General features: G+C 44.5%; 1 protein-coding gene across 2 annotated transcripts in view; it reads left to right on the forward strand.

Annotated features, from left to right (window-relative positions):
* The window catches only part of CDIP1 (cell death inducing p53 target 1), a 227,848-nt gene that overhangs the window by 71,159 nt on the left and 128,998 nt on the right, over positions 1 to 27,691 (forward strand). For both annotated transcript variants that reach the window (XM_085628407.1, XM_085628408.1), the window contains 2 exons: positions 25,884 to 25,994; positions 26,960 to 27,106. In XM_085628407.1, the coding sequence (XP_085484533.1) occupies positions 25,904 to 25,994; positions 26,960 to 27,106 (238 nt within the window). In that variant the 5' untranslated portion in view covers positions 25,884 to 25,903. The remainder of the gene's footprint in view (positions 1 to 25,883; positions 25,995 to 26,959; positions 27,107 to 27,691) is intronic.

The following is a 27,691-nucleotide window of genomic DNA, read 5'->3' on the forward strand; positions in this document are numbered from 1 at the left end:
CAAAACTACCTCCGTCTTACCGGAGTTCAGTTTGAGACAGTTTTGGGCCATCCAGTTGCCCACTGCTATCATGTAGTCATGAAATCTGGATGCCATTCCCTGCAACTCTCCTGGCCTTAGCGACACCACAATTTGGGTGTCGTCTGCATAGTAGGTCAAATTGAAACCAAATGATTCAATCAGAGGAGCCAGTAGCGACACGTAGATGTTAAAAAGTGTCGGGCTTAAGGATGACCCCTGGGGGACCCCACAGGGCAGAGAGTACGGTTTGGTTGAGAATTCGCCCAGGGTGACTGTCTGTCGTCTGTCTGACAGAAATGATTTAAGTAGTTTCCATGCCGAGCCTGTACTCCAATCTCTCACAGCCGGTCCATCAGCAATGCATGATGGAGCGTATCAAAGGCCGCGGAGAGGACCAGCATAATCATAGCTGCTTTTCCTCTCTGATCAAGAATGACCCTGATCTCCTCGGTAGATTTAAGTAGTGCAGTTTCCGTACTATGGCCACTGCGAATGCCATATTGATTGGGGTCTAGTACCGGAGCTTCTTCCATGAAGGAACTAAGTTGTTCATTCATGATTTTCTCTGCAATTTTTGCAGGAAAAGGGAGTCTGGATATAGATCTGTAATTGTTCACATCTTTAGGATCTAGACTCGGCTTTTTGAGCAAGGGCAGTATCAATGCCTCTTTGCACAGTTTGGGAAAATATCCTTTTGTAAACATGGCATTTATAATAGAGGTCAGGGTAGAAACAACAGGCTCAGCTGCTAATTTAAAAAACGAGCCTGGGCATGGATCAGAGGGCGAGCTTGTTTTCACTTTCAGCAGTAATTTAGAAATGTCTATGGTGGTACTTGCAGCGAACTTGATTAACTGTGACCCGAAATTTATTCCTGTCTTAGCGTCCAGTGGGTATTTGGTGGAGGTCTTGCTCCCAGCACTAGTGAAGGATGAAAAAATGGCATCTACTTTTTCAAAGAAAATATTCGCAATTTAATCACACAGTTCCTGATTGGCCTGGATAGGCGGAGGGGCTGGATATGCTAAAGCAGTTACTGTTTTAAAAAGTTCTTTGGTAGAGTTTTTGGCTGAGATGATTTTCTTCACAAAGAACTCTTGCTTCGTTTCTTGCAGCATCTTTTTATACTGGGCTAATCCTACTTTATATTCATTTTTTTCGTTATCCTTATCAAATCAATATCAAATTAGTCTTATAATAATAATAATAGTAATCCACATTTGTAAAGCGCGAACAATCACCCGTAAGCGTCTCTAGGCGCTGGGGGCCGTCGGGAAGATTAAGCAAGCTATTGCCCAGAGTCACATGGTGCTGGGCTAATCTGCCGCCGGCGCCGGGGATCGAACCGTGATCCCCAGATTCCGGAGTCAGTCGCCCTGGCAACGGCACCACACCTCTTTCACCACACCACTTTATTTCGATATTTTCAATCATTAAACACACAAAAAAAAGTACAATACAAAACATTGATTTTCACTAATACATACTGTAATATTACAAATAATAAAAGGTTGAGTTAAAATTCTTAAAATGTTAAAAATGTCTTTTAATGATATTGCACTTATAATCCCTAATATAGATTTTGCAAGCCTTAGGTGTACAGTTTTTCATATTCTCGTCTACTGATAGGCACTGACCTAGTGTACAAGAAAGACGCGAATTTAGTGCAGATCCAAAGCTCCCCAAATGACAATATATATAAGCACTTGAAAATCATTAAAAGCAGGGTTGACATTCGTGGCTCCTAATTTCATCATGTTTTTCCTTTGAATGTCCCACATCCAGCTCAGAAACTTAGTCATTGCTATTACTATATCTTCATGCAGATTTGTTTTCAATATGCGAAGTGCAGTTTTGCTTGATCTTGTACCAAGATTAGAACAAATTGGCTTTAACCATTTAACTCTGGGGCACTTGTATGCTGGGCATACGAAAAATATGTGCATAATAGACTCATCCGTCGTTTGGCAAGAGGAACATTTCATAGCTATTACATTTTGCCACTTTGACATCAAAGATTTTAGGGGGAGTGAGCCTACTCTAAATTGATGATACAATTTCCTGTCACATGATCTAGTAATAAAGTTCCAGTATGCTTCAAACCTTGTTTCAAACTTGTGCTCCAAAAAGATACCAGTAAGGGAAGTGTTTTGTATAGATGACATGGACTTGATGTTAACCATATTCCAGTATGCTTCCTTATAATCTTTTTTTGTTGGAAACAAACTACCTACTGGATACTCCCACAGATGGCGAAGCCCCATATCAACCAACTTACACTTGATCTTTTGTAACCATTTAATTTTACATGACGAATCAATTTCTCTTACATGTTTTAGCGCATTTGCGTAGAGTAACAGCTCTGGAGTAGTCCAGAGCCTTCTACAGTACGCTATAGGCCTAAATCGAGCTATCTCCTCTAATGCAGTGCAGCCCAAGTTTAAAAAAGGGGTTTAAGAGGAGTGGATTGTGGGAGACCTGTTAGGGATCTCATGAACTTATTCTGGGCTTTGGCTAAGGATGTTACATTTTCAAAGCCCCAGAACTCGGCACCGTATAATATTGAGGCCCTGATCATTATAAATCGTTATTGCAGGTCCTACCGGCTTTGTTTGTGAAAGTCAGTGCTCTTTTAATAGGACACCTGCAAGTTGGGCATGCCTAAGGGCCAATAAATCTATCTGGGGTTTCCAGTTTAGCCTCTTTTCCAGGGTGATCCCCAGATATGTAAATGTGTCAGTTTGTTCCAGTAGAGCATTGTCCATGGCTACTCTCCCTCTCACTATTTTATGTCTATGTAAGACCATGAATTTCGTTTTGTCTACATTAACTACTAACTCATGGTCATTGCAGAAGACCGGAAATCTATCCAGGGCTTGTTACAGACCTATTTGTGTCTTGGATAGAATTAGGGTATCATCTGCGAACATTAATAAAGGTACCTTCAAGCCGGCAATGGTGGGTGCATCTGTTGAATATGTAGAGAAATAACTTACAACCCTATTAATAAACAAAGAGAAAAGGATGGGAGCCAGGACACCCCCTTGTCGATCCCCTTTGCTTACTGGGAACCGATCCGTTACCTTTCCCTGTGATCCCCAGCGGAGCTGAGCATAGTTTGACTCCTGTAATTTTACAATTAAGGAGAGACGTTCTGATGGCATCCCTAATTCCTTTAATGATTCCCATAGTTTGTTGAGGGTACTAAATCGAACGCAGACTTTAAATCTATAAAAGCTGCGTATATAGTTCCCCCCGCTATAATTACGGCACTCCAGTAAATCAGCATAAACCTGAAAACTTGATCAATAGTACTAACATGGGGGCGGAAACCAGCTTGTAATGTTGATAAAATATCATATTCGCCTATCCACGTGTTAATTCTTCTCAGCACGAGCCTGGCCATGATCTTTTGCATCATGTCTATTAAACGTATTGGCCTATAATTGCTTGGGCAAGTGTGGTCCCCTTTTTTGTATATTGGTATGATTTCATCACCACGCCAGGATTCAGCTCTTCGTGTGCCTTTGAAATCGCATTGTCAATGTCATCCTGGGTATCTAGATTTGAGATGGCTGTTAGTGTGTTTTCCACCGCTATCTTCATCTGCTCTAGGGTGTTATAATTTTCCATTAGTGTTGCCCATTTTACCCTTCGCATATCATTTGTCAGAATTACCTCTGCAGTCACTATCTCGGTCAACTCCGACTGTATATCCAGCCCCTTTGTCTGTAAGGTTAATAATAAAGGGTTATGATCACTCTCTGTTCTCTGTTGGATCGACATACCGATTAGTCAGGACCACAGCTCCAAATTAATGGGAAAATAGTCAATTCGACTGCTTCTTACTCCATTGTTATAAGTATGCTGGCCTTTGCTGTCCGATAGTGTCCTCCCATTTGCAGCTCTAATACCCCGCTCCAGACACAAGCTTTTTAGCTAGAGTGCAGCCTCTGTCCATTTTTTTATCGGGGGTAATGTTAACAATGGGATGCCCCAGGAGGAGTCCTCAATGATACTGAGACCACCGTCTTCATAACCTAGGGGCTCAAAAGTATGATTAAAATCGCCTGCGATTACCATATAGTTTTTCTCCCTATGATTCTCAATAAAGGTGTCAAATAGGGAGACAGTATTTGAGAGTTTCCCACCCGCCATCCCTCGTACATATACATTAATCACTATTATATCTAGATTGTGTTTTGAGCGTAGTATGATAGCCAAGATGTCAGGGCTATCCGTTGGTATCTCTTCAACCCAGTAACCTGGATGTTGCCTTGCCCAGATAGTGAGCCCCCCAGAGAGTCTCCCTTTCTGTCCAGCAATGGCAGGTTTTACAAAATTCAGGTAGCCTGGGTGAAAAATGTAATTCTGTGTCCATGTTTCCTGAAAGGCCCAAATATCATGCCCCTCTATAAATGATGACCAGTCTGCAGACGCGATCTTAGATTGTAGACCAGCAATATTCCATGATACAATAGCTAATAGCGAGCTTACCTGCTCACCATTCGGGGGGTCGATGCCCACCTGATTGCTGATTCCCTGAAGAGTAGATGAGTAGCTCATTTCCAACCCCTTTACTTCAGCCTCCCCAGGCAGCATCCGAGGAGAGACTGTCACTAGGCATTCATGTTCTTGCCGTATATTTAGCCATTTGTCATCACAGTGTTTGGAGACAATACCCTCTGTATTCCAAGGAGCTAGTCCGAAAGCCATTTTTTGCGTCCCCTGTTGTCTTATTAATGACTGTGGGCTTTCCTCAATGGCAGGGGCTGGGATGGGCTGGTTCTCACTACTCTCTTTATGATTTAGTTGCACTAACTGTGGTCTATCACCAATATCAGGGGCTGAAGTGGGCTGACTTTCACTGCTCTCTATATAATTTGGTTGTACTAGCTGCAGTCAGTCGCAAGCTTCTAAGTCAGAGAGAGGGGCAAATCTGTTTTCAAGTCCTAAGTCGGTTAACCTGTTTAAACCTCTTGGGGCCACCCATATCTGTCTCTCCATATGGTGGGGGCGGCTCCCTGTTAATTGTTGGAAAGGTGGTCTATAGAAAACGCCCAGTGGTAACACGATGATAATATTAGTGGGAATTCTATCTAGATCGTTGCCCAAATTATCCAAAAGGGATCTGACGATGAAGCCATTGTTAAAATTTAAAACCACAAAATCTCCCCCCATTTCTTTCCTTGTGGGTCCTATCCAGGTGACTCTTCTCGCCATAATCAATTGGCTTTGTATGCCCCCGTCCAGAACCCCCGCCCCCTTCAGTTTTTGGTCCACCCAATGCATAGCTTTAGTCATTAATTGGACTGTGGATTCTGCCTGTCCCTCCCGCAGTATTGGCACATTTCCTAGTACCACCACCAGGGGAGCAGCCGCGGGAGGCAAATGTAGAGTTCCAGCCTTTGATAATCCACGGTCTGGTCTTTCATACTTTCTATTGACTCCTAGGTCACCCTTCCCTGATGGTATTCTACTCTGCCCGGTTGTTACACAATTGGTGTTATCCGTTATTGGATTAATTTAATCAGCTGCTTTATTCGAATCTTTGGCACTGGATGGACTCGTGTAGGTTTGGGCGAACTCACTGGAAGTATCGGCTATCATGGTGTTATTCTCATCCGTGCTAATAGCCGAGTTAGGGTCTATGGGGAGTGCCAGACATTGGGGTACAGACTTCATCCTTGTCGGTTTCGTTGGTTTTGCGATATGGGCTAATTTGCTTACCTCTTGAGTGGTATGGGGTTATCCATTTGGTGGTGTCATTGGCCTGATTCTAACTAATAGTGTCTCCATTGCACAAAAATTAGACTTAGCCTGAGATTCAAGACCATTTATTTTTTCTTCAACTCGGCTCAATCTCAGTGTAATGGGATTTAACATAGTGGAGACCAAAGTTTCCAGTCTCTGCCACATAGCCTCGTTTTGTGACCGGACAAGGGGCATGAGGAGTGACGAGATTCGGCATTTCCCATTACTTAGGACTTTTGGATCTATGTCAATTATGTCCCCCCCCCCCTTTTGTTCGCCCTTGCTGATTTTGCAGGTTTAGGTCTCTGTGGGCACCCCCCCCGTTCTTTCTCTTCACAGCGGGGTCAGGGGTCAATCCCGATCACGGAAATGTTGTCAGTCCTGTTGCCCTGGTGGAAGTTCTTTGTGTGGAACGAATTGGCTCGGGCTCAGGCTCACAAGGTATCAATCCTGTAGGTGTTTCGGGAACTGTATCTGGTACTATTTCATTCACTTTGTCTGGGCTCAATCTCCGGTCAGGGTTAGTGTGGGGTGCCATGCCCCCCAGAGAGGATCTTTTGTGGGAAAATGGCTCCAGGGATAAGCGTCGCTCCGTCCTTTCAATCTTGTGTTCAAGTACAGAGGCTGCCCTAGTTAAAAATTGATCAAGTGTCCACACGATACTTCCGCCTGGTTGCGCACCCTTTCCCTCTCGCTTGTTCATCTTGTTACTGGGTTACTGTGGCAGGGATCTAGCGTGGAAAGTATCAATGCCAATGTCCCATACGTCTTAGAATTAATAAAGTAATAAGAAGAACCATCCACTGTACCTTCTGTTGGTGCAGGTCTCAGAGGGGGGGTCCAGCACAGTCTCCGACAGGCGTGGACGGGCCGGCCCGCACGAGACCCGCGCGGTAGGAGCCCGCAGCCGCTTTTAGAGCATCTCCTGGTGCTTCTTGGTGACGTTTGTGGCTGTGCGCAACGCAGGGAATCCTGGGAATTGCAGTCCCCTTGTATCGCTGCGGGAGTTTAGATCCGGGCAAGAGCGGCAGATTCAGCTGTTGAGTCCCCCTTGGACTAAAGAAGGCAGCAGGTGAGCCTAGCGGCAAACAAGGCAGCAGGGAAAGCCTTGTTATCCTTATATTCCCTCCTCCATGATCTCTCGAGGTGCTTACAGACCACTTTCTGGTCTCTAAGTTCTTGGGTATACCACGGAGAGGAGGGTCGTGCCCTGCTAGATCAAATAAGTTGTTTTGGGGCAAGTTTGAATCCAGCTGCTTCCAACCAGTTAGTGTGTTGAAGCGCAGCCTCATCCAGGTCTGTTGGAGGACTGAAGGATGTGGAAATTAGCACCTCCTGTGATCCGTCTGCGATTACCCTGTTCCATGCTCTGCTAGATAGCTGTTTGGTTACTGGTTTCATAGTATGTCGATCTGGCATGGTCATTTTAAACAGCACTACCTTGTGGTCTGACCAGACCACTGGAAGAAGACCCAAAACAGATAGCTGCTCGTTATTGGAAAATATGCCATCTAAAGTATGTCCTGCTTTATGGGTAGCACCATTGACCAATTGCTTTAAGTCCAGGCTACTCATCAGATCTATCAAATTTGAGGTATCTGAATCAACTTGTGCCTCTAAATAAAAATTAAAATCTCCTAAAATTGTGTCAGAACTGGCACTTAACCCATTTTCAAACATAGAAGCAGCTTTTGTAATACTGTATAATGTACAATAAGTTGCATTAATGTGCCGATAGGCATATCATTTCAAAAGGAAATTTGCAGTCACTGTAAGGAGCCAAGACCTATCACAATTCCTGGATGCATCACTGTAGAAGTTTAACCACTGTTTGTGTTTTTCCTGGAGCAATTTATCCCTTGACGCAACTTCTTTATTGTCTGTTTTCTTTCTGAAATCTTTTTTCGTGGAAATAAGCTTTAATTTTCTCTTCTTTACTTGTGGCATCTTTCGTGGCTTCCAAACACTTATTAAGAGAGAGATGTTCCCATATATATTAACCACATCACACGTGAAAAAAATATCATTCCCTTCAATGACCAAGTCCTTCGTTTTCAGGTAGGGATAAGGTTACCACAATCTGTGAATGCTGACTGACATGAATTGTTGGTGGTGCAAACGTTGACTGCTTTATTTGTCGCATTTGTGGGTTAATTTGCCAGCCAGAGTGCCCCTTTGAACTTGAAGAAAATAAAACTCTGCAGGCCTGGAACATTTGAAGGCCATGTGCCAAAGATATCGTTCAATCTTAACTATTTTTTGTGTGCTAAGAAGCAATCCAATATATTTCAACACTCAAGTACCTTGTTCAGAGTTGCCATTTGTGCATAATTGTAGTATAATCCTTGTGTTTGCTTGAGCAATACTTATCTGAGTTGTCTTGTCCTAACATATTTTGGCACGTATGGCTGACTCTCTAATTTGTAAATGAAAGGTTGATAGGACTGGGTGACAGTGTGTCACATATCTGGTTAGTGATCCCATAAATTCTAAACCCACTGCTAGTTGGGGCTTATTAGCAAAAATAACTTCACAAACTGAGAAATTGGTTCCCACGTTTATGAATTTAAGAAAAATCAAACCTTTAATCCCCGGAAGGCAGTGTGCTGTGGACTAAAAACCTGGTATACCAGAAAGTGTCTCACATGATATGAGGCAACATGGAAGCATAGCAGACACAAATAAAGATCATCTCTAGGCAAACAGACATGGATTGGAGTTTCTAAAGTCAGCATTACCGTTGCCCAGCTGCCAGGAATGATAAATAATCTTGTGTCTAGATTACCTATAAATGTCTTTAGAGGGTGGGTAAAAGGGAATAAAGCAAACATACAATCACACAGCCGATGTATTAGTAGAGCTTGCATTTACTCTCAATCAATCAATCAATCTGGGATTTATAGAGCGCGCTACTTACCCGTGAGGGTCTCCCGGCGGGTGGGGGGTGCAGCTCAGGATCAGTCGAAGAGCCAGGTCTTGAGGCACTTCCTGAAGGCGTGCAGGTTAGAGGAGTGTCTGATGTTGACCGGGAGCTCGGTTCAGGCCTTTGCTGCGACGTAGGAGAAGGCTCTTCCGCCTGCTCTGGTTCTGCAGATGCGTGGTCGCTCTGCAAGGGCGAGGTCGGCGTCGCGGAGGTTCCTATTGGGTACGTGGAAGGATACTCTGTCGTTGAGGTATTTGGGTCCGATGTTGTAGAGTGATTTGTAGGCGAGGGTGAGTAGCTTGAAGGTTACTCTCTTCTCGACAGGGAACCAGTGGAGGTCTTGTAGTTGCTGGGTCATGTGCTTGTGTCGTGGGGTTCTGAGGACTAGTCTAGCTGCGGTGTTCTGGATGGTTTGGAGGTTGTGCAGCAGGGTTCTGTTGATTCCGGCGTTCAAGAGCATTGCCCTCGTCCAGTCTACTGGTTCTGAGTGCGTGGGTGACGGTCTTTCTGCATTCGGGGGGGGGATCCACTTGAAGGTCTTGCGGAGGATGCGGAGGGAGTTAAAGGAAGTGGAGGCGAAGGCATTGATCTGGCGGGTCATGGTGAGGGAGGAGTCTAGGAAGATGACGATATTTCAGGCGTTGTCTGTTGGAGTGGGTGGGTTTCCGAGGGCGGAAGGTCACCAGGTGTTGTTCCAGGCGGTGGAGGACGTTCCAAGGATGAGGATCTTTGTCTTCTCTGAGTTGAGCTTCAGGCAGCTGTTGCTCATCCAGGCAGCGACGTCCTTCATTCCTTCCTGGAAGCAGAGTCTGGTGTCTTCTGAATTTTTCGTGAGGGAGAGGATAAGCTGGGTTTCGTCAGTGTAGGATAATATGCTGAGCCTGTGCTGTCTGACGATGGTGGCAAGGGGGGCCATGTAGATGTTGAAGAGCGTGGGGCTGAGCGAGGATCCTTGGGGTACTCCACAGTTGATCTCAGTGGGTTTGGAGAGGAAGGGTGGGAGTCTGATCCTTTGGGTTCTGCCGGAGAGAAAGGAGCGGACCCAGTCGAGGGTGGTTTCTCGTATACTGGCGTCGTGGAGTCTGGCTGCGAGAGATGGTGTCGAAGGCTGCAGAGCGTTCTAGTAGGATGAGGGCCGCAGTGTGGCCCTGGTCGAGTAGCATGCGGATGTCATCGGTGGCGGCGAGGAGGGCGGTCTCAGTGCTGTGGTTGCTGCAAAATCCGGACTGGGAGGAGTTGAGTATGGCATTCTCTTCGATGAAAGTGGTCAGCTGGGCGTTGATGAATCTCTCAGTGACTTTGGTTGCGAAGGGAAGGAGAGAGATGGGCCGGTAGTTTTTCAGGTCTGTCGGGTCTGCCAAGGGTTTCTTGAGGAGGGGCTTGACCTCTGCCCGCTTCCAGTCAGCAGGAAAAATGCCAGATTCTAGAGAGGCGTTAATGGTCTGGCTTAGTTCGGGTGCTATGGCGGCAGCGGCTCTGTTGTAAATGTGCGGTGGGCAGGAGTCCGTGGTTCATGGTCGTGGTAGTGTCTTTGGTGGTAGCAGGTTTCCAGGTGGTGATGGTCGCTGGTTGTCGGTGGTGGAGAGGTGGGTGGTGTCTGGAGTCTCTTTGCTGAAGTTGTCGTAGAGGGCCTTGATTTTCAGGTGGAAGTAGGAGCTGGGCTTGTTTCAGAGGCCCTGGGATGGCGTGACGTCCGTGGCTTCGCTGGGGGGTTTGGTGAACTGCTGTATGACGTTGAAGAGTTCTTTTGCGTTACTTGCGTTGGTGTGGATTTTCTTCTTGATAAAGGTTCGCTTTGTGGCTCTTATGCACTGGTGGTAATTCTTCATGACGTTCCTGTAGGTGTTCTGGTCCTCCGTGGTTTTCCTGTCCTGCCAGAGTTTCTCGAGGCGTCTGCAGGAGCGCCTGGCATCTTGGAGGTCGGTGGTGAACCAGGCGGCCTTCAGGGGGCGTTGTTTGACGGGGTGGCGGCGGTGTGTGAGTTTGTAGTTCTTTGGCTGCGGAGTTGGCGTCAGTCGTGGCGGAGGGGGGGTCATGTAGGAGGGTGGTGTTGAGGTTTTCCTCTGTGATTTTGCTCCAGTTTCTTCGTGGCGGGCGCGGGGAGGGTGTGGGTGCGATGGTGGCATTGAAAGTGGAGTGTACACAGTGGTGGTCTGTCTAGAGGGGCTGCGTGGTATGGCTGAAGTGGATGTTTGTCCTTCCTGCGAAGATGTGGTCGAGGGTGTGTCCGGCTCTGTGGGTGGGGGTGGTGACGAGCTGCTTCAGTCCGAGGTTGTCAAGGAGGGTGGTGGAGTCGGGGCTGCAGCTTTTGTCGAGGTGGAAGTTTGTAGTCTGTGAAGGCGATGGCATGGGGTGCGAGGAGGCCGGCAATGGTGGTGGCGGAAGAGGCACGAGGCCGGGGGGGGGGAGGGGTGTCTGTAGATGAGGGTCCCATACAGTGTGGTTCTGGGGCTGGTTTGGATCTGGAAGTGGAGGTGCTCTGTGTATGAGAGGGGGTCATTCGTGCTGGAGGTGGAGAGTCGGAGGGAGCTCTTGTGTACGATGGCGAGTCCTCCTCCTGGGCAGTGGGGGCGGTCCTGAGGCTGCCTTGGTGCTCTAGACAGAAAATATATATTGTATTGTTACACAATGCAGTGGTATTCATTTAATCAGTCTCGGAAAGATGAAAGGCTAAATGGACCAGTCCCGCTTTAATTTGAACAGCTGACATTAGCCTTAAACACTGATCTTTGCAGTGATCACACTAGTTAACTGAAACACCGTCCCCTGTCTAATACAATCCTTTTGACAACTGAAACAAGCATTAGCAAATCCAGTAAGTATTGTCTATTTTACCTATTGGCTCTGCCAGTGCTTTGTGGGGATGCTGTGTTGCACTTGGAAAATTGCATAATGATGTGCCATTATGTAGGTGTGCACGTGCCTCACCACACCTGCACACACATATAGAATGTTGAGACAGGTGTTATTTTCAGGAGTGTCCCATGCAGGTAAGAGCGGTGGGGCGGGGTGGGATGCGGGACTCGACAGACGATAAGGGAAAATTAAATAAATAATTGATTTTCCCTCATCCTCGTCAGTCCAGACCGCGCCTCACCACTCTTACCTGCACGGGCCGCTCCTAGTTATTTTTTTGTTTATTTACTAGTTCAAGATCGTGGATGCCATTTGGATTGGTGAATCAAAAATGTAATCTTAGTTGTGCAAAAAAATAGTTGCGCGAAAACACGTGTTGCACTGCGGAGAGGCCCAGCAACAAATGGCAGTTGCCGTCCAAAAAGAAAAATGAAATACAAATATTTAAAGGACTGCAAGGAAGAAGGGAGAAACAGGAGGGAGAGGGCAGAGCAATGGAAGAGGGCAAGGGGGAGAGAGTAATGGAGGCTCTTCAGGCTGGGCCCAAGGGAGGTGAAAAAATCAGTAATAAAAAAGAAAAGCCAGGGTGGGTTAGGGCAAGCAATGGGTAATATTGGCGGAAGGGATAAGGGAGCAACATTGATCCTGCGGGGGTGGATGTTTGGGGATGGTAAGCAGCACAGAAGTGAAAGCTAGACAATTGTTTAACTATCAAGGAGTGTTGAAAAAGAAAAGTAGTTTGCTGAATTTAAGCAGTGGAAGTACACAAGTAATTCAGTCAAAAGGATGTTAAAGGGACTATACTCCACAGGAGGGACAAACACATGAAGAGAAAGGTAAGCCATTAAAAAAGAAGCAAGAAGATGAAAGTGACAATAAAGCCAAGTAATGGTAATCAGTGGGCGTGCTCTAACCCCACTGTAAGTTCTCGGTATGGTCCACAAAAGGACAAAAGGTCTTTCACAAACTGTCTGGTAGGAGAGACCCAAAATCCTTTTCCTTAAATGTGTTACTTTAAAGAAAACAAGGTTGAGGATAGAACTGGTGGGTCTAGTCCCTTGGTCTAGCTCCTTTATTAAATTAGTAGTGCTTGTGGCAGTTTATTGATTCTTCTGGCCCTGACTATTTCTTCTGTTTTGAGGAACGAAAAATAATTATTATGGGTTATGAAGCTGATACATGAAGGTTTTCTCCCAGCTGTATAGTGATCTATGGGACTGTATACTTCTGGAAAGTAAAAGGATCTACAGATGATTTAAAACAAATTAGAGCTTCTCATTTGTAGAAAACCAGGGCTCCTAGCCTTTGTTATGATAATTACCAATAATGAAAGTTGGAGAAGAACATTGGAGCAGGGCTCTTGTTTGTCAGTCTTGTAGTCCAGTTACCTTTGCAGATATTTATTGTCCATTTTTCTCACAACGTTCTGACCTGTTTGAAATGTATGAACATAATATTCTGTTCTAATATTTATGAATATCAGTGAAGATCCCCTGATGGAGAAGGGCATTTACCGCTTGTATCACCAGTTCTGCACTATGTGCAGGGAAACGGCCTGAACAACGATTTTTCAACAACGAGTGTCCTTAACAACGACTCGTAAACAAAGACCTGGAACTGAACCACGACCTCCTCAACAACTACTTTATTAAACAACGAGTGGCCTTAACAACGACTCCGACCTTTAAAGACGAACAAAAATGTAATTAATTTAAAGATCACTTTGAAAGAAAACTATTTTTAATAAACAATCTTGGACACAGAGACACAGTTTTAATTTACATTGAGGCCAGTAAATGGCACTGTAGGATTCTTTTGAAAAGATGTTTTTTTTATGCTGACGTGTTTTTTTTTATCACATTCACATCCCAGTTTAACAGTGTCATTCTATATAACATCTGGCATTTTGAACTTTAATCATAATATATAACTCGGTGATCAGAAACAAAGTAGGTTAATGTTGCCTGCTGCATTAAGCAGCTACTGGAATGTATATAATCATTTTAGGAAAAGACCACCCGGCACTTCCTCTTTCTTTATCTGATTACAGCAGGTTCATTTTCATCACTAGGACTGCCCTTTTCGCGGGTTTACATAATTTATTTTCTTCGATTCTTCTCTCTTTTATGCCAGTATTTCTGCAGCTCTAGGAATGACTCCGCTACGAGTATTTTTGTGTTAGAAGAAAGCATCCAAAAAAAAACTTGGCCAAGTTCACAAAGGGAAAATAGATTTTTCGTAATAAAACGTCAACACCAGCAACATTTTTCTTTAATTGAAGTCTGGATATTAACGTTTAGTAGCATTGCAGGGAAAGTAATTAAAATCTGAGGAAAGGGTCTAAGTGTTAAAATTAGTATTGTAAAAAAAAAAAACACTCTGTAAGAGTGGCATTTTAAAAGATATCAGGTTTTCATTTCCAAAAGTTTAAAAGTATGTTTTACTGAAAGCGACCGTTCTTAAAGGGAATACTAAACAATAAAAAGATTCCTGCTTATAGATTCGGATTTTATGTCAATAGAAGTTTTTTTGTGGTTCAGTAAGTCGTGGTTAAAAATGTAGTGGTTAGGAGTTGGTTGTTGTTTAGCCTTCGTGGTTTAGGCACTCGTGATTCCAGAGGTATTCCTTAAATTTGCAAATATCTAACTGTCTGTCCTGAAGCCATCAGAATGAATGCAGGGTTTTTAGGTCTGCCTACACCCTTTACTAGGTTGTTAATAGTAACTGAAGATTAGCAGCCACTATGATAAATGTAGGGATTGTGGCGCGTCTTCGCTACCTTAAATAGATTGTGCAGTTTTCCTTTTATATAAAAGGATAAACCCTGTATGGATCAGCATTGGAGTCGCATGCGTTATTTATTCTGTTTATCTAGTGCCTTTCTAAACATGTTTATTTTGTTAAAATATATAAAATTGAGAAAAAAATTGACTTTGCAAAGGCAGATTTCTGGTTGAAGGCGGGTTCTTTCACCCCACAGAAACACATATACATTTTAATGATGATGAATTTATTGAAGAATTTCATTAGGGAGAATATGTGTTCAGGGCAAGAAATATCCAAACTCAGTGGGGGGATTTGATGTGAGTGCAGGGGGTTGGTTTCACTCTTCCTTTGCCGCCCGTTCTCTGAATGATCTTTTTGTCCACAGACACATGCTGTGGAGAATAATATTTCACTGGGCTGGGCTGGGGTTACCGTCAAATTTAATCTTCAAGAGGACGTTACTCTTCCCCTGGAGGAATTGGCCTTGGATATTTTCTAACCCTGCTACATTTAGGCACACCAGTTCTACTTCCTGGACACTTAGGGCATCGTTACGATACTGGTCGGAATCTCATCTAACCGGCACCTTAGTGGAAGACGGACCATCCGACAAGGAGTCGGCGGTCCCCCTGCTGTCATTACAATGCGACCGCCTTCATGGTGGTTGCAAAGTGTATATTTTCTATTCTGGCTTGTGCTGCGGGCTGCAGCACAATAGAAAATATATACTTTAAAAACATCCCTGCACTGTGTGGCAGGCATCATGCTGTGCCTGCCACATGGTCCAGGGATGTTGCGGTGAGGCAGCCCCTATAGTGGAGGGCCAGGAAGGAAGGGGGGTTGCTAGGTGCACCAAAATTCACCTGCCTTTTTCTGGTGGGCGAACCGCCATGGAATGGCAGGCGGAAAGGGACATTGTAATCCCTACCGCGATGCCCGAGAAGGCACCGCACCTAATGTAGGGATTACTGACAAGGGCTCCATGAGGCAGGATTTAATGCCATGGAGAAAAAAGTAGTGGGAGCTCTAGCAAAGTCAGGCGGACCAACAATGCACTTGGGTGGATCGACAAGCAGGTAGGTCCCAGCGTTGTGCCCATTTTCATTGCACTTTTTGGCCGAATGTTGTTCAAGTCATACGTTTTGGTTTTCGCTTGTTTGGGCACGTTCAGCACCTCTTCCACGGGTCCAGGACTGGATAGGCACCACTTGATGGACAGGAGTCTCTTTAGGCAGGGTCCAGGGTTCAATTAGTTGGAGGTTTTTGTGTCCCTGTAACTCAGACAAGGAGGCTAACCACCTAGCCCTTGGAGACACTCCGGTAGTCCTGAGATCTAGCAGCAAGGCAATCCTCAAGCTGCAGAGCAGTCCACGGTGGGTTCAAGGCATGCTTTGAGCAGCAGTGCTATCCTCTGGGTGCAGCAAGGTAGTCACCTGAAGTACAAAGCAAGTCTCAAGAAGTAGGGCTGTTCTCTGAAGGGCAGGGCGGACCTTCTGAGTGTTCTACGCAGGTCCAGGAGTGACCTGAAGAGTGGGTTTAAGGCTCCTATTTTTACACCTGATGCCAGCTTTGCAGTTGAAGAAACATTTGGAGTTTTGCCCCCACACATGGATTTGTAATTTCCTTCCTCCCTGCCCAGTCTCCAGGGGGTCTTGGGTGATGAAAGAATAGTGAGAATTTCTTTGCTGAGGCAGCTCCTTTGTAATGTAAAAGTGGTGCAGAGAACAACTCTGCCCCTTTTATCCTGTCAACATCTAGTCCCCGTTTGTCTCACTGTCTGGGAGGAATACACAAATGCCAACTGTTCAAGTCATGTGATCCAGGACACAGGCACCAAATGGTTAGGACAAAAAATGCCAGCTTTCTAAAAGTCTTCAAAAACAGGGGGGGATAGGCCCAAAGGACCAGAACCAGGTAGGGCCGTACTAAATTGAATACAAAAAGAGGAACCTGGCTTCATTTGACGTTATGCTCGTATTATTTTTGAGCAACAAACAGACCACTATCTTTTCTGTTTGAATGGAATTTTCATTAAACCATTCCTTTCTTTGCAATTCTTTGTATTTTACCAAAAAGATTTTAGTTGCATGAGAAGTAAAGAGACACACATTTTTCAAATTAATACAAAACATGAAAAATACTTATGACGATTTACAATAGACAGTGCATTAAATACTTATATACAAACACATTTATATACAACAACATTGGACTTTTGCATCATAACATCAGAAACTAGAATACTCTTATTGCTATCTTGTTTCTGGGGCCAAACATGAGCCAAACACGGGAAAATGTTTAGAGTGTGTGCGTGGGGCATACGATTCAATGCAAATCCCTCATGTCACAACAAGTTTACTCAAATTCCTCCATGTTGAAAAAAGTGCCAACACGTTTCAAGAACTGATCTACTGGGTAACAGCACTTATATGCCAAAATAAACGTGATACCTCAATGTCAATAGTAGGTCTTGGCGGTGAGTAATGAATAGGAGTTTGTATGCAATTAAATCAATACTTCTCTTTTCCCTGCAAGAGCAATGGAATGCTCGCAAACAGGGAAAAACGATTTGGGCAATCCTGCCCCACTAGAGGACACAACAGGCGTTTTCCCTGCAAGAGCTACTGATCGCTCGCCAACAGGGGAAAACGATTTGGGCAATCCTGCCTCACTAGAGGACACAACAGGCGATTTCCCAGCAAGAGCTACTGATCGCTCGCCAACAGGGAAAAACGATTTTTGAGTGCTTGCCCCCCCACAACCACCAAGAGGTACAGAGGCAAGCCAAAGTGTGAGTCCGGGAACAAGGTTCACCTCTCTTCTCCGCGAGAGGAACAGAAGTGGGGCTTCAACGAGAATGTGTGCTCCGCAAGGAACCGGCAAACTGTTCCGCCAACGGAGCACCACCAGAGTAAGTTTGACCCCCACACAGCCACTAAACGAATCGGAGCATGGCGCTGACCAGAGCAAAGTGCAGGAATTACAAGGGTCGGTGCTTTTGCACCCTTACCAGCCTCTTCATGCAGCGCTGCTCCCTCCGGATAAAGTAAGCGGCAGTGTCTCACCGCCCTGGATGCGTTTAAGACGGTCCCCCTGCTGTCATTACAATGCGACCGCCTTCATGGTGGTTGCAAAGTGTATATTTTCTATTCTGGCTTGTGCTGCGGGCTGCAGCACAATAGAAAATATATACTTTAAAAACATCCCTGCACTGTGTGGCAGGCATCATGCAGTGCCTGCCACATGGTCCAGGGATGTTGCGGTGAGGCAGCCCCTATAGTGGAGGGCCAGGAAGGAAGGGGGGTTGCTAGGTGCACCAAAAGTCACCTGCCTTTTTCTGGTGGGCGAACCGCCATGGAATGGCAGGCGGAAAGGGACATTGTAATCCCTACCGCGATGCCCGAGAAGGCACCGCACCTAATGTAGGGATTACTGACAAGGGCTCCATGAGGCAGGATTTAATGCCATGGAGAAAAAAGTAGTGGGAGCTCTAGCAAAGTCAGGCGGACCAACAATGCACTTGGGTGGATCGACAAGCAGGTAGGTCCCAGCGTTGTGCCCATTTTCATTGCACTTTTTGGCCGAATGTTGTTCAAGTCATACGTTTTGGTTTTCGCTTGTTTGGGCACGTTCAGCACCTCTTCCACGGGTCCAGGACTGGATAGGCACCACTTGATGGACAGGAGTCTCTTTAGGCAGGGTCCAGGGTTCAATTAGTTGGAGGTTTTTGTGTCTCTGTAACTCAGACAAGGAGGCTAACCACCTAGCCCTTGGAGTCACTCCGGTAGTCCTGAGATCTAGCAGCAAGGCAATCCTCAAGCTGCAGAGCAGTCCACGGTGGGTTCAAGGCATGCTTTGAGCAGCAGTGCTGTCCTCTGGGTGCAGCAAGGTAGTCACCTGAAGTACAAAGCAAGTCTCAAGAAGTAGGGCTGTTCTCTGAAGTGCAGGGCGGACCTTCTGAGTGTTCTACGCAGGTCCAGGAGTGACCTGAAGAGTGGGTTTAAGGCTCCTATTTTTACACCTGATGCCAGCTTTGCAGTTGAAGAAACATTTGGAGTTTTGCCCCCACACATGGATTTTTAATTTCCTTCCTCCCTGCCCAGTCTCCAGGGGGTCTTGGGTGACGAAAGAATAGTGAGAATTTCTTTGCTGAGGCAGCTCCTTTGTAATGTAAAAGTGGTGCAGAGAACAACTCTGCCCCTTTTATCCTGTCAACATCTCGTCCCCGTTTGTCTCACTGTCTGGGAGGAATACACAAATGCCAACTGTTCAAGTCATGTGATCCTGGACACAGGCACCAAATGGTTAGGACAAAAAATGCCAGCTTTCTAAAAGTCTTCAAAAACAGGGGGGGATAGGCCCAAAGGACCAGAACCAGGTAGGGGCGTACTAAATTGAATACAAAAAGAGGAACCTGGCTCCATTTGACGTTATGCTCGTATTATTTTTGAGCAACAAACAGACCACTATCTTTTCAGTTTGAATGGAATTTTCATTAAACCATTCCTTTCTTTGCAATTCTTTGTATTTTACTAAAAAGATTTTAGTTGCATGAGAAGTAAAGAGACACACATTTTTCAAATTAATACAAAACATGAAAAATACTTATGACGATTTACAATAGACAGTGCATGAAATACTTATATACAAACACATTTATATGCAACAACATTGGACTTTTGCATCATAACATCAGAAACTAGAATACTCTTATTGCTATCTTGTTTCTGGGGCCAAACATGTGCCAAACACGGGAAAATGTTTAGAGTGTGTGCGTGGGGCATACGATTCAATGCAAATCCCTCATGTCACAACAAGTTTACTCAAATTCCTCCATGTTGAAAAAAGTGCCAACACGTTTCAAGAACTGATCTACTGGGTAACAGCACTTATATGCCAAAATAAACGTGATACCTCAATGTCAATAGTAGGTCTTGGCGGTGAGTAATGAATAGGAGTTTGTATGCAATTAAATCAATACTTCTCTTTTCCCTGCAAGAGCAATGGAATGCTCGCAAACAGGGAAAAACGATTTGGGCAATCCTGCCCCACTAGAGGACACAACAGGCGTTTTCCCTGCAAGAGCTACTGATCGCTCGCCAACAGGGGAAAACGATTTAGGCAATCATGCCTCACTAGAGGACACAACAGGCGATTTCCCTGCAAGAGCTACTGATCGCTCGCCAACAGGGAAAAACGATTTTTGAGTGCTTGCCCCCCCACAACCACCAAGAGGTACAGAGGCAAGCCAAAGTGTGAGTCCGGGAACAAGGTTCACCTCTCTTCTCCGCGAGAGGAACAAAAGTGGGGCTTCAACGAGAATGTGTGCTCCGCAAGGAACCGGCAAACTGTTCCGCCAACGGGGCACCACCAGAGTAAGTTTGACCCCCACACAGCCACTAAACGAATCGGAGCATGGCGCTGACCAGAGCAAAGTGCAGGAATTACAAGGGTCGGTGCTTTTGCACCCTTACCAGCCTCTTCATGCAGCGCTGCTCCCTCCGGATAAAGTAAGCGGCAGCGTCTCACCGCCCTGGATGCGTTTAAGACGCGATGTCTCACGCGTGTCATGACGTCATCGTGCCGAGGCTTCTGGGAAATGTGTTCTTCTGATGCCCTTGCTCAGTGTTTGATATGCTTATATTTGAATTGCTGCTGCATGAGACGTTTTTATGTCTTTGCAGTTAATGTTGCGTGTTTTTTGTTCACAAATTGTTCTGATTGAACAGAAACATACATTAGCCTATATATATATGTGTGGCCCTCACTTGTACTAAATGATGGTAGCGTTAGGGCGGGGTCTAGGTTTTGTGGACAGGATACTCCACCAGTAATGAGTACCCTGTCCGCCTGCTCTATTTACAGTTGGCCAGACCTTCATGTTTCTGATGATGGTTCCTCCCCTGGATACACTGGTAGAAACCCTACACAAATGGCTGAACACATTTGGAGCCGTTGGTGTAGGCGCACGATCAAACTGTCCACCCTATTTAGAGCGGACAGTCTGATGTACATGTTTTTCAGCTTGGGACTGTCAGACACCCTGACAGTCTTGAAAAGAAAAAAAAATAAACCCCCTCCACCAACCCTTAGACCCCCCACTGACGGATGGCGGCCACACACCATACTCTAAATAAGATCTTCCGCTTAATATGGTTTCCTACTTTTCCCAATTTAACAGGGTCCATGTAATGATTTAGCCTATTCACTGACGTGATGCAAACATGAGATTTATACCACGTGGCCTGAAGCCACCCTTCAGCTTTTATAGCACAGTTTCCAGTCCTAACACTGGGAGTTGTAGCTGTCCAATTGAGTCAGTATTATAAGCGACCCTAATAGGCTCAGCGTATGAGAGTCATTTTTGGTGAATAATGCTATCTTTTTGTATGAGAGGTATTGAGGGATCCAGAGCACTTGATAGGGTTAAAATTGTGCTTACAATATTATGATCAGATTTGTCTGCCACACGTTGAGCATACATTTTAAAAAACCTCTGAAAATAGGGGACAGTAAATTTTTCTGAATGGGCTTGGGGATTTAAAGTAGCTAAAGACTGAAGACGTAATCTGTTCAGCCTTTTAAACATGAGTCTGCAAAGGATTTGATAGCACCATATAAATATTTGAGTAGAAGTAATCAACAGGAAGAGGATCTCTTATTTAAAGTAACCGATACAGTACAAGAGCTAATGTCTGAAAGTTAATAAAAACATCAAGTCGGGTACTGTGGAAACCTTGCTGACTATTGGAGTAGCAATTAATGTCCTTGTTTAATCCCTTTTTGTCCCCTTTGTGACAGTGCTTCTCAATAGGCTTGAGAATTACTCTCTCTTTAGGGTTTTCTCTTTGTGGTAACTAACATTTTTAATTTCTTTTCAGGAGCTCTTTAGTAGTTGGGCTTTTAACCCCTTCCATGCCCATGACGGAACGGTTCCGTCATGAGCATCGGTTGAGCTGTGCTCATGACGGAACCGTTCCGTCATGGCCCCGCCCGCGCTCGAACCCTTCAGCACCGCGGGGGAATCCGCGCAGCGCTGAAGGGGTTAAGAAAAGGATTCTGTTTACCATCCGCTGTAAACAACGGTTTCCGAAATCACAAGAACGGAAAAAGTATTCGACTCAACTATAGAGAACTAGAACATTGTACTCTTACTTACCTTGCACTGCCAACACTAAACACCCTTACTTTCCGTAGAGTTCTCACCTCAGTCATAAAGGTGCAGAACACCCATAGGAGCAGTTTTCTGTACACACCTGTTGAAAAGATATTGTAGAAGGCTCAGTGCTTGAAATTGGAAGTATACATTACTGTCAGGACCCTGTACTGGAAATGAAGGCACAGGCATCAGGTAGAGACGTCCTTGCCCTTTTTTGGTAATACTGAACTGCCCCATTATGCGTTCCTTTTTGCTCCTCAGCTCAGAAATGAGTAAAAGAACTCACATGTAAACCATGAATGATTTACTGCTCAGTAATGGAGTAACAATTTGCACACAGGTAGTATTGATCCTCAACCCAAAAGTGAAGGTAGGAGGTAAACCAATAATGATGAAAAATGTTGGTAAAATACATCTATATATACTTTTCTCTTTGTGCCGAGCTCTGGAGAGACCTCCAGATACAATGCCAGGGACATGACAGCAGTGCAAGCTTGACCGTGGCGGTAGTGATGTTGAAGGCTTGTGTGCTGCTTTATTTTACTGGGCTTTAGCAATTAAATGCAGAAATCGTATAAATGACATTCAAACACCACTTTCTTATCTCATCACTACTATAATACCTATTTCAAAAAACTGAACAAACTTTTTCAATACATCATGACTGCCACTCCACTTCTCAACATCTTGAAGAAACTGAAGACCTGGCTGTACAACTAGGAGCACTGCCGGACCTACACTCCTGCTCCAGCGACTGGATACCCTCCAGAGTGATAAGCTGTGCCATACAAATCCACATTGCTAATCAATAAAGGGTTCTGGCCCTTATTCAGTAAGGCAGGACCAATCTATAATCAATTCAAGAAAACAACTGCCAATACTGATAATTATTCAACACTCTTTAGCAATCACACGTGACTCTCATTGTGATTGAAAAAATAAATCGGTGTTTTTTTTTGCTCTTTGTATTTTTTGACCTTATTTAAAGAAATTATTTCAACGAGAATCAGTTCATGTTATTATTTCATGAACATTTCAAACATTTTTTGAACCGCAAAAGACAGTACAACAATATAGCTCATACGTTTTACAATAACAAATACAACAATACATTACATTTCACAATTAAAAACATTTTTACTGGATGTGAGCAAGCTCGGATTCCAACAAACACTAGAAAACGAAAGGAAAGAAACCCAAGGGAAAGGTTAAAAAGTACACCACAATAGTAATTTAAGATGTAACAGATCCAGGGAAAAGCTGGCCAAACAGTTATGTATTCAGGTCAAATGAAATTCAAACGCATTTATTGTCATAATGTACTGTAGACCTGATACTCAAAATTTATCAAATATACTTGTTTGGACACAAGCAACTGGTCAACGCGTTTCAAACCCTATTGTGTTTTAAGGGATATCTTCAGGACCCGGAAAGTGAGCTAAAAAACAAAAGAAAAAGTGTGCACGTGTTACCATCAACTCAGATTCATCCGCAAGCACTCCAGAATTTTAAGACCATTCTATCAAAAATTGAGCGCAATCCTCGAGGAGGAGATACGAAAAGGATACTTTTGCAAAGAGAAGCCATGTTAATTGTGAAATACAATACTGCCATTGATGGATTAAACAAACTCTCAGAAATCTACAATTTGTAATATACACCAATAAGGTTGCCAATGAGATCAATCTCTGCGTTTCAAGTAGGCCAGGAGAATTTTAAATTCTCCGTGCTCCCCTTTGGCCTTACCAGTGCACCTTGAGTGTTTACATAGGTGATGGTGGTGGTTGCAGCACATTGGGTAAAATTAGTCTTCCCTCAACGACTGGCAGCTGAAGGTAGACTTGTCTCAAGCAGTCTTAAGCCACCCCAGACAACAGTCTACCTGTTGACATTGTTGGACATTTCCATCAACATGCCAAAGTCATACCTAACTCTTTAACAGTGGTTCTCCTTCATTGGCACCATCCTGGAAACAGTGCGTTTCAAAGCTTTTCCTCCACTTTAACAAGTCTGGGACATTCGGGATATGATCCCGATGTTCCAACCCTTGACCTGGGCCCCAGTGAGAGCGGCTCTGTGGTTTCTCATTGTCTTGGCCTCCTGCATCCTACTCGTGGACTATGCTTGTGGCACATGTGGCTCTGTAGCGGGATCTGAAGTCTTAATTGGCTTAGCACCAAGGAGACCTATTGGAGTTCATCCAGGTGTCGAAGGAAACTGCGAAATACTTACAGTAGTGGATGCTCGACCATGACTGGACCAGCAACAGATCCTTGTCCCTACCCTACCCAGAGCTAACAGTTGTGACAGATGCATCCTTGCTCGGTTGGGGAGGCCACCCATGAGAGGTTGAGATTGGAGGACTCTGGTCTCTGATGGAAACTCGCCTCCATGCCAAGCTGCTGGAGTTGCAAGCAATTCGCTTGGCACTGAATGCATTGCTCTTGGCCATCAGTGGGGAATGGATTCAGGTTCCCACAGACAACACTACATCCATGTGATATTGCAATAAACCAGATGGTGTGGCATCGTGGGTCCTGTGCCAAGTAGGCTATACGTCTGCAAGTGGCTGAACGCTCATGGTATTTCCTTGATTGCCCAGCGCCCAACAGGATCTTTAAATACCTGGGTAAAGCTCAGCTGCCGTTGCATAGCAAATTACGAATGGCAGTTGCACTCGGAAGTGGCAGGGGGCATCATCTAGCAATGGGATGAACCATGCTCGATCTATCCACGACTGCAGTGAAAGTGCAGTGTCCAGAACTTTGTGCTTTGGAGTCCCCAAGGCAGTACTGCTTAGAGACGCCCTCTGTCTCAACAGGTTCTCGGGACTCCTGTATGCCCCGACCTCTCCCACCCAAAGTGCTGAAAAAGATTAAGAAAGACCATGCCCAAGTCATCCTCGTGGCCCCAAACTGGGTGAGGAGAGTGTGGTACTCTTAATTTCTGGCCATGAGCTTTTGTCCTCTGGTCATGCTTACCCCTTCCTGAGGACCTCTTCTCGTAACAGTGCCAGGTCCTGCACCCAAGCTTAAACAGCCTACACCACTATGCTTTGAAATTGAGTGGTAACAAATAATGGCCTTTGATCTTCCTCCCAAAGTGGTAGTTGTTATCTTGGCAGCCTGATGTCCATCTACTACAACTGTTTACAGAGAACACTGAAGAAGTTTGTTGTCTGGTGTTCTTCCCGTAACATCCAACCCTTGATAGCACATTTGTCTGATGTTCTCCTATTTTGTCTATCTTTAGGCCAGCAAGGTCTTGCTGTGGCAGCAGTTAATAGTTACCTTTCAGCCTTTGTATGTGTTCCTTACAAGCTATCCAAGAAGGAAGAATGGCCCCTTCATCTGGACCTTAAGAAGTCTGAGTTTCTATATAGATCAGACCAGAGGTTCCCGGATGGATGACAAACTTTATGTCCGTTTGGAGTCTAAAATGGCAAAATAATGCATAAGAGGGTTATCTCTCAAGGATTGTATTATGCATTAAACCTACTACGAGTTGGTCAAGAAGCAGCACCCAGAAGGTTTACATGCTTATTTCACCAGAACAAAAGCTGCCACCAGACCCCATGCCACGTGCTGACTGTTTTGGCCATTTACTAGGCTTCTACCGTACCTGGCCATCCCTCCATACATTCACTAAGCACTATTGTCTGGACAACCAGGTTTGGTGGAATGGTGACTTTGCCCAATCTGCCCTGCAGGACATCTTGATATGAGCCATTCTACAGATCCCATCCTGGGTAGGTAGTGCTTTGTTATCTATTTAAAAAGTGAGGACTCTGCAGTTGGAAGCGTCTAACAGAAGAACAAATTATTACCTTTTGATAATGCCTTTTCTGGTAGTAACTGTCTAACCGCAGATTCCTCACAGACCCACCCACCTCTCTGTTCTTTGTATTGGACTCTTACAGTCTGTTCATAAGATCCCTAGTCCCAGATCTGCACACTGCTGTTCTGATTTCTATTAGCTCCGCATTTGATCTTGTGCATGAAGATCAGAAAGAAACTGACGTCAGCTTTCAGAGGTGGTGCAGTTGTAAACAGTTGTAGAGGCTTCAGCATTACATCCAAAACTGGACGGATCCCAGGAGGAGCCGCACATTGCAACCTAAAGATGCCCAGAGGAATTTTAACTTTGAATGTTTCCAGACCCAGTCTGGTGCTTGGGGAGAGTCACAAGAGGAAGAAATAGCAGGTTAGAGACAATCACTTCGAGAAAAGACGTTACCGAAGGTAAGTAACTTGTTCCACATGGCCCATAACCCAGAATTTGGATAAATGACATGCTTATACTCATTTGAAATTGCACAAGATACAGTCTTGGCAGGTTCTTGGCACAGATGTGGCAGTAAACTTGACAAAGCCTTTGTATGTAACCTTTGCTTTTTATTTGCAGGCAGCCATTAAAAGAAAATCATGTCGGGTGACCGTGATCCACCTCCCCCGTACCCTGGGGGACCATCTGCACCTTTATTAGAAGACAAATATGGCATCCCTGATCCTGCAGGTAAATGCAGTTGCCCAGTCAGTTATTTACGGTCATCTCTGATGCCAAGAGACATGCTGATTTGCAATCTCCCTGAAGCACCTAGTTTACTTATGGCTGCATTTAGTGCTGATCTGAGATCTCCTATACAGTCTCAGTTTAGAGGCTCTGGCGTGTGACCTCTCATAGTGCGTAGTTGCCAATAGCTGGCCTTAGTCTGTGCTGATGTGATCTCTCAGGGATCAGTAGGCCTCAAGGACCTGGACCTGGTCACATCTTAGTTGAGTAATTTCTAGATAATCATCCTGTGTCTTCTCTATTGTGTGATTTCCAGAGAGCTCTAAAGATAGGTTCAGCCTATTGCTGTGTACGTTTCTACGTTTACCCAGATAGCACATAGTGATCCTTAACCTAGAGACATTTCATTTGTCTTTATGACTACTTAGATGGGGCTTTATTGCTTATGGCACATTTTGACTCACATTAACATTTTGAGGCTTGAGGTCCACGAGGGAGGGAATTTACATTTTGAGATTTGTGGATGGTTTTAAACCAGCAAGCAATTGTTCCACACTGTATCATTGTTTTCCTTTCCAAAATGGCTAGCACATTGCCATTCTGGAGCTTTAAAGCAATGATAAAGTATCCACTATAGTGATACTAATACTAGTAATATACTACTATAGTAATAAGTAGTACTAAGTACTACCATAGTAAAACTGCAGCTTACTGCTATGTTAATAATATTTTTATTGCAAGCATATGCCATCATATTTAGATGGCAATGTGTTTTATTGTGTGAATGCAGGAATGAGTCCGTGGCGGAGGAACAAATGCATGATTGCTAGAATGAGTCAAGGCTGCATGTATGATGACTATTTGAATGTCTAAACTCAGGCAGTGACTGAAGAGGCATTTTCAGTTACAAGCCAGGCTTATTGGCATTGCCATTGCCTGTTTTCATTCAGGTTCTCATTTTGTTTCAGGGAGACTTTCTCCTGCTGTGACTCAACCCCAGGGAATGTCAATGATGCCTCCAGAGTTTGGACCACCACCTTATGAAGCTACTCCTCAGCCCGGCTATATTCCTCCTCATTTCCCCACAGATGGCAGTGGACCATATATACCTCATGGTAAGTTTTGATTTATTCACCTAGTCTTGTTTACTTTGTTTCAAAGAAATTGTAATTGAAATCTAAACAGTGAGGGAAAAGAAAAGGAAGGATTTACTGTCTGAAGATGTGCCTTTGGACCAAGTCTCAACAACATGGGTGAAGATATGCTCTACTCTTATCTGAACCATTATTTCAGTTTGTGACAAATGCAGAGATTAAAATATTGTGCTTCAGAATGTTTATCCCAAAAGAATAAGAATTCTAAGAATGTTCTATAGCATTCCTTTCTCCTGCATTGGATCTTTAATAGACTCACATACTTGAATGATTTGTCTTCAGTCTTAGAATCTTTAGTAAAATAAGAGTTACAGACCTAGTGAGAAGAGAATGAACTTGCTTACCAGTGTATTATTAATGGGCAATATCCTTCATTGTGTGATCCTTCCGAGATTTCCAAAGATCTGATTTTTCACCAATAAATTCTACATAGACTCACATGCTTGATCCATTCCCTGTCATGAGCTGGTAGTCCTACAGTAACATTTCAGTAGAAGTACAAAGAAAATTACTTTTGAAAGAAAGTAAAAACCCTGTCATAACCAA

The sequence above is a fragment of the Triturus cristatus genome, chromosome 10, assembly GCF_964204655.1.
Source record: "Triturus cristatus chromosome 10, aTriCri1.1, whole genome shotgun sequence".
NCBI lineage: Eukaryota > Metazoa > Chordata > Amphibia > Caudata > Salamandridae > Triturus > Triturus cristatus.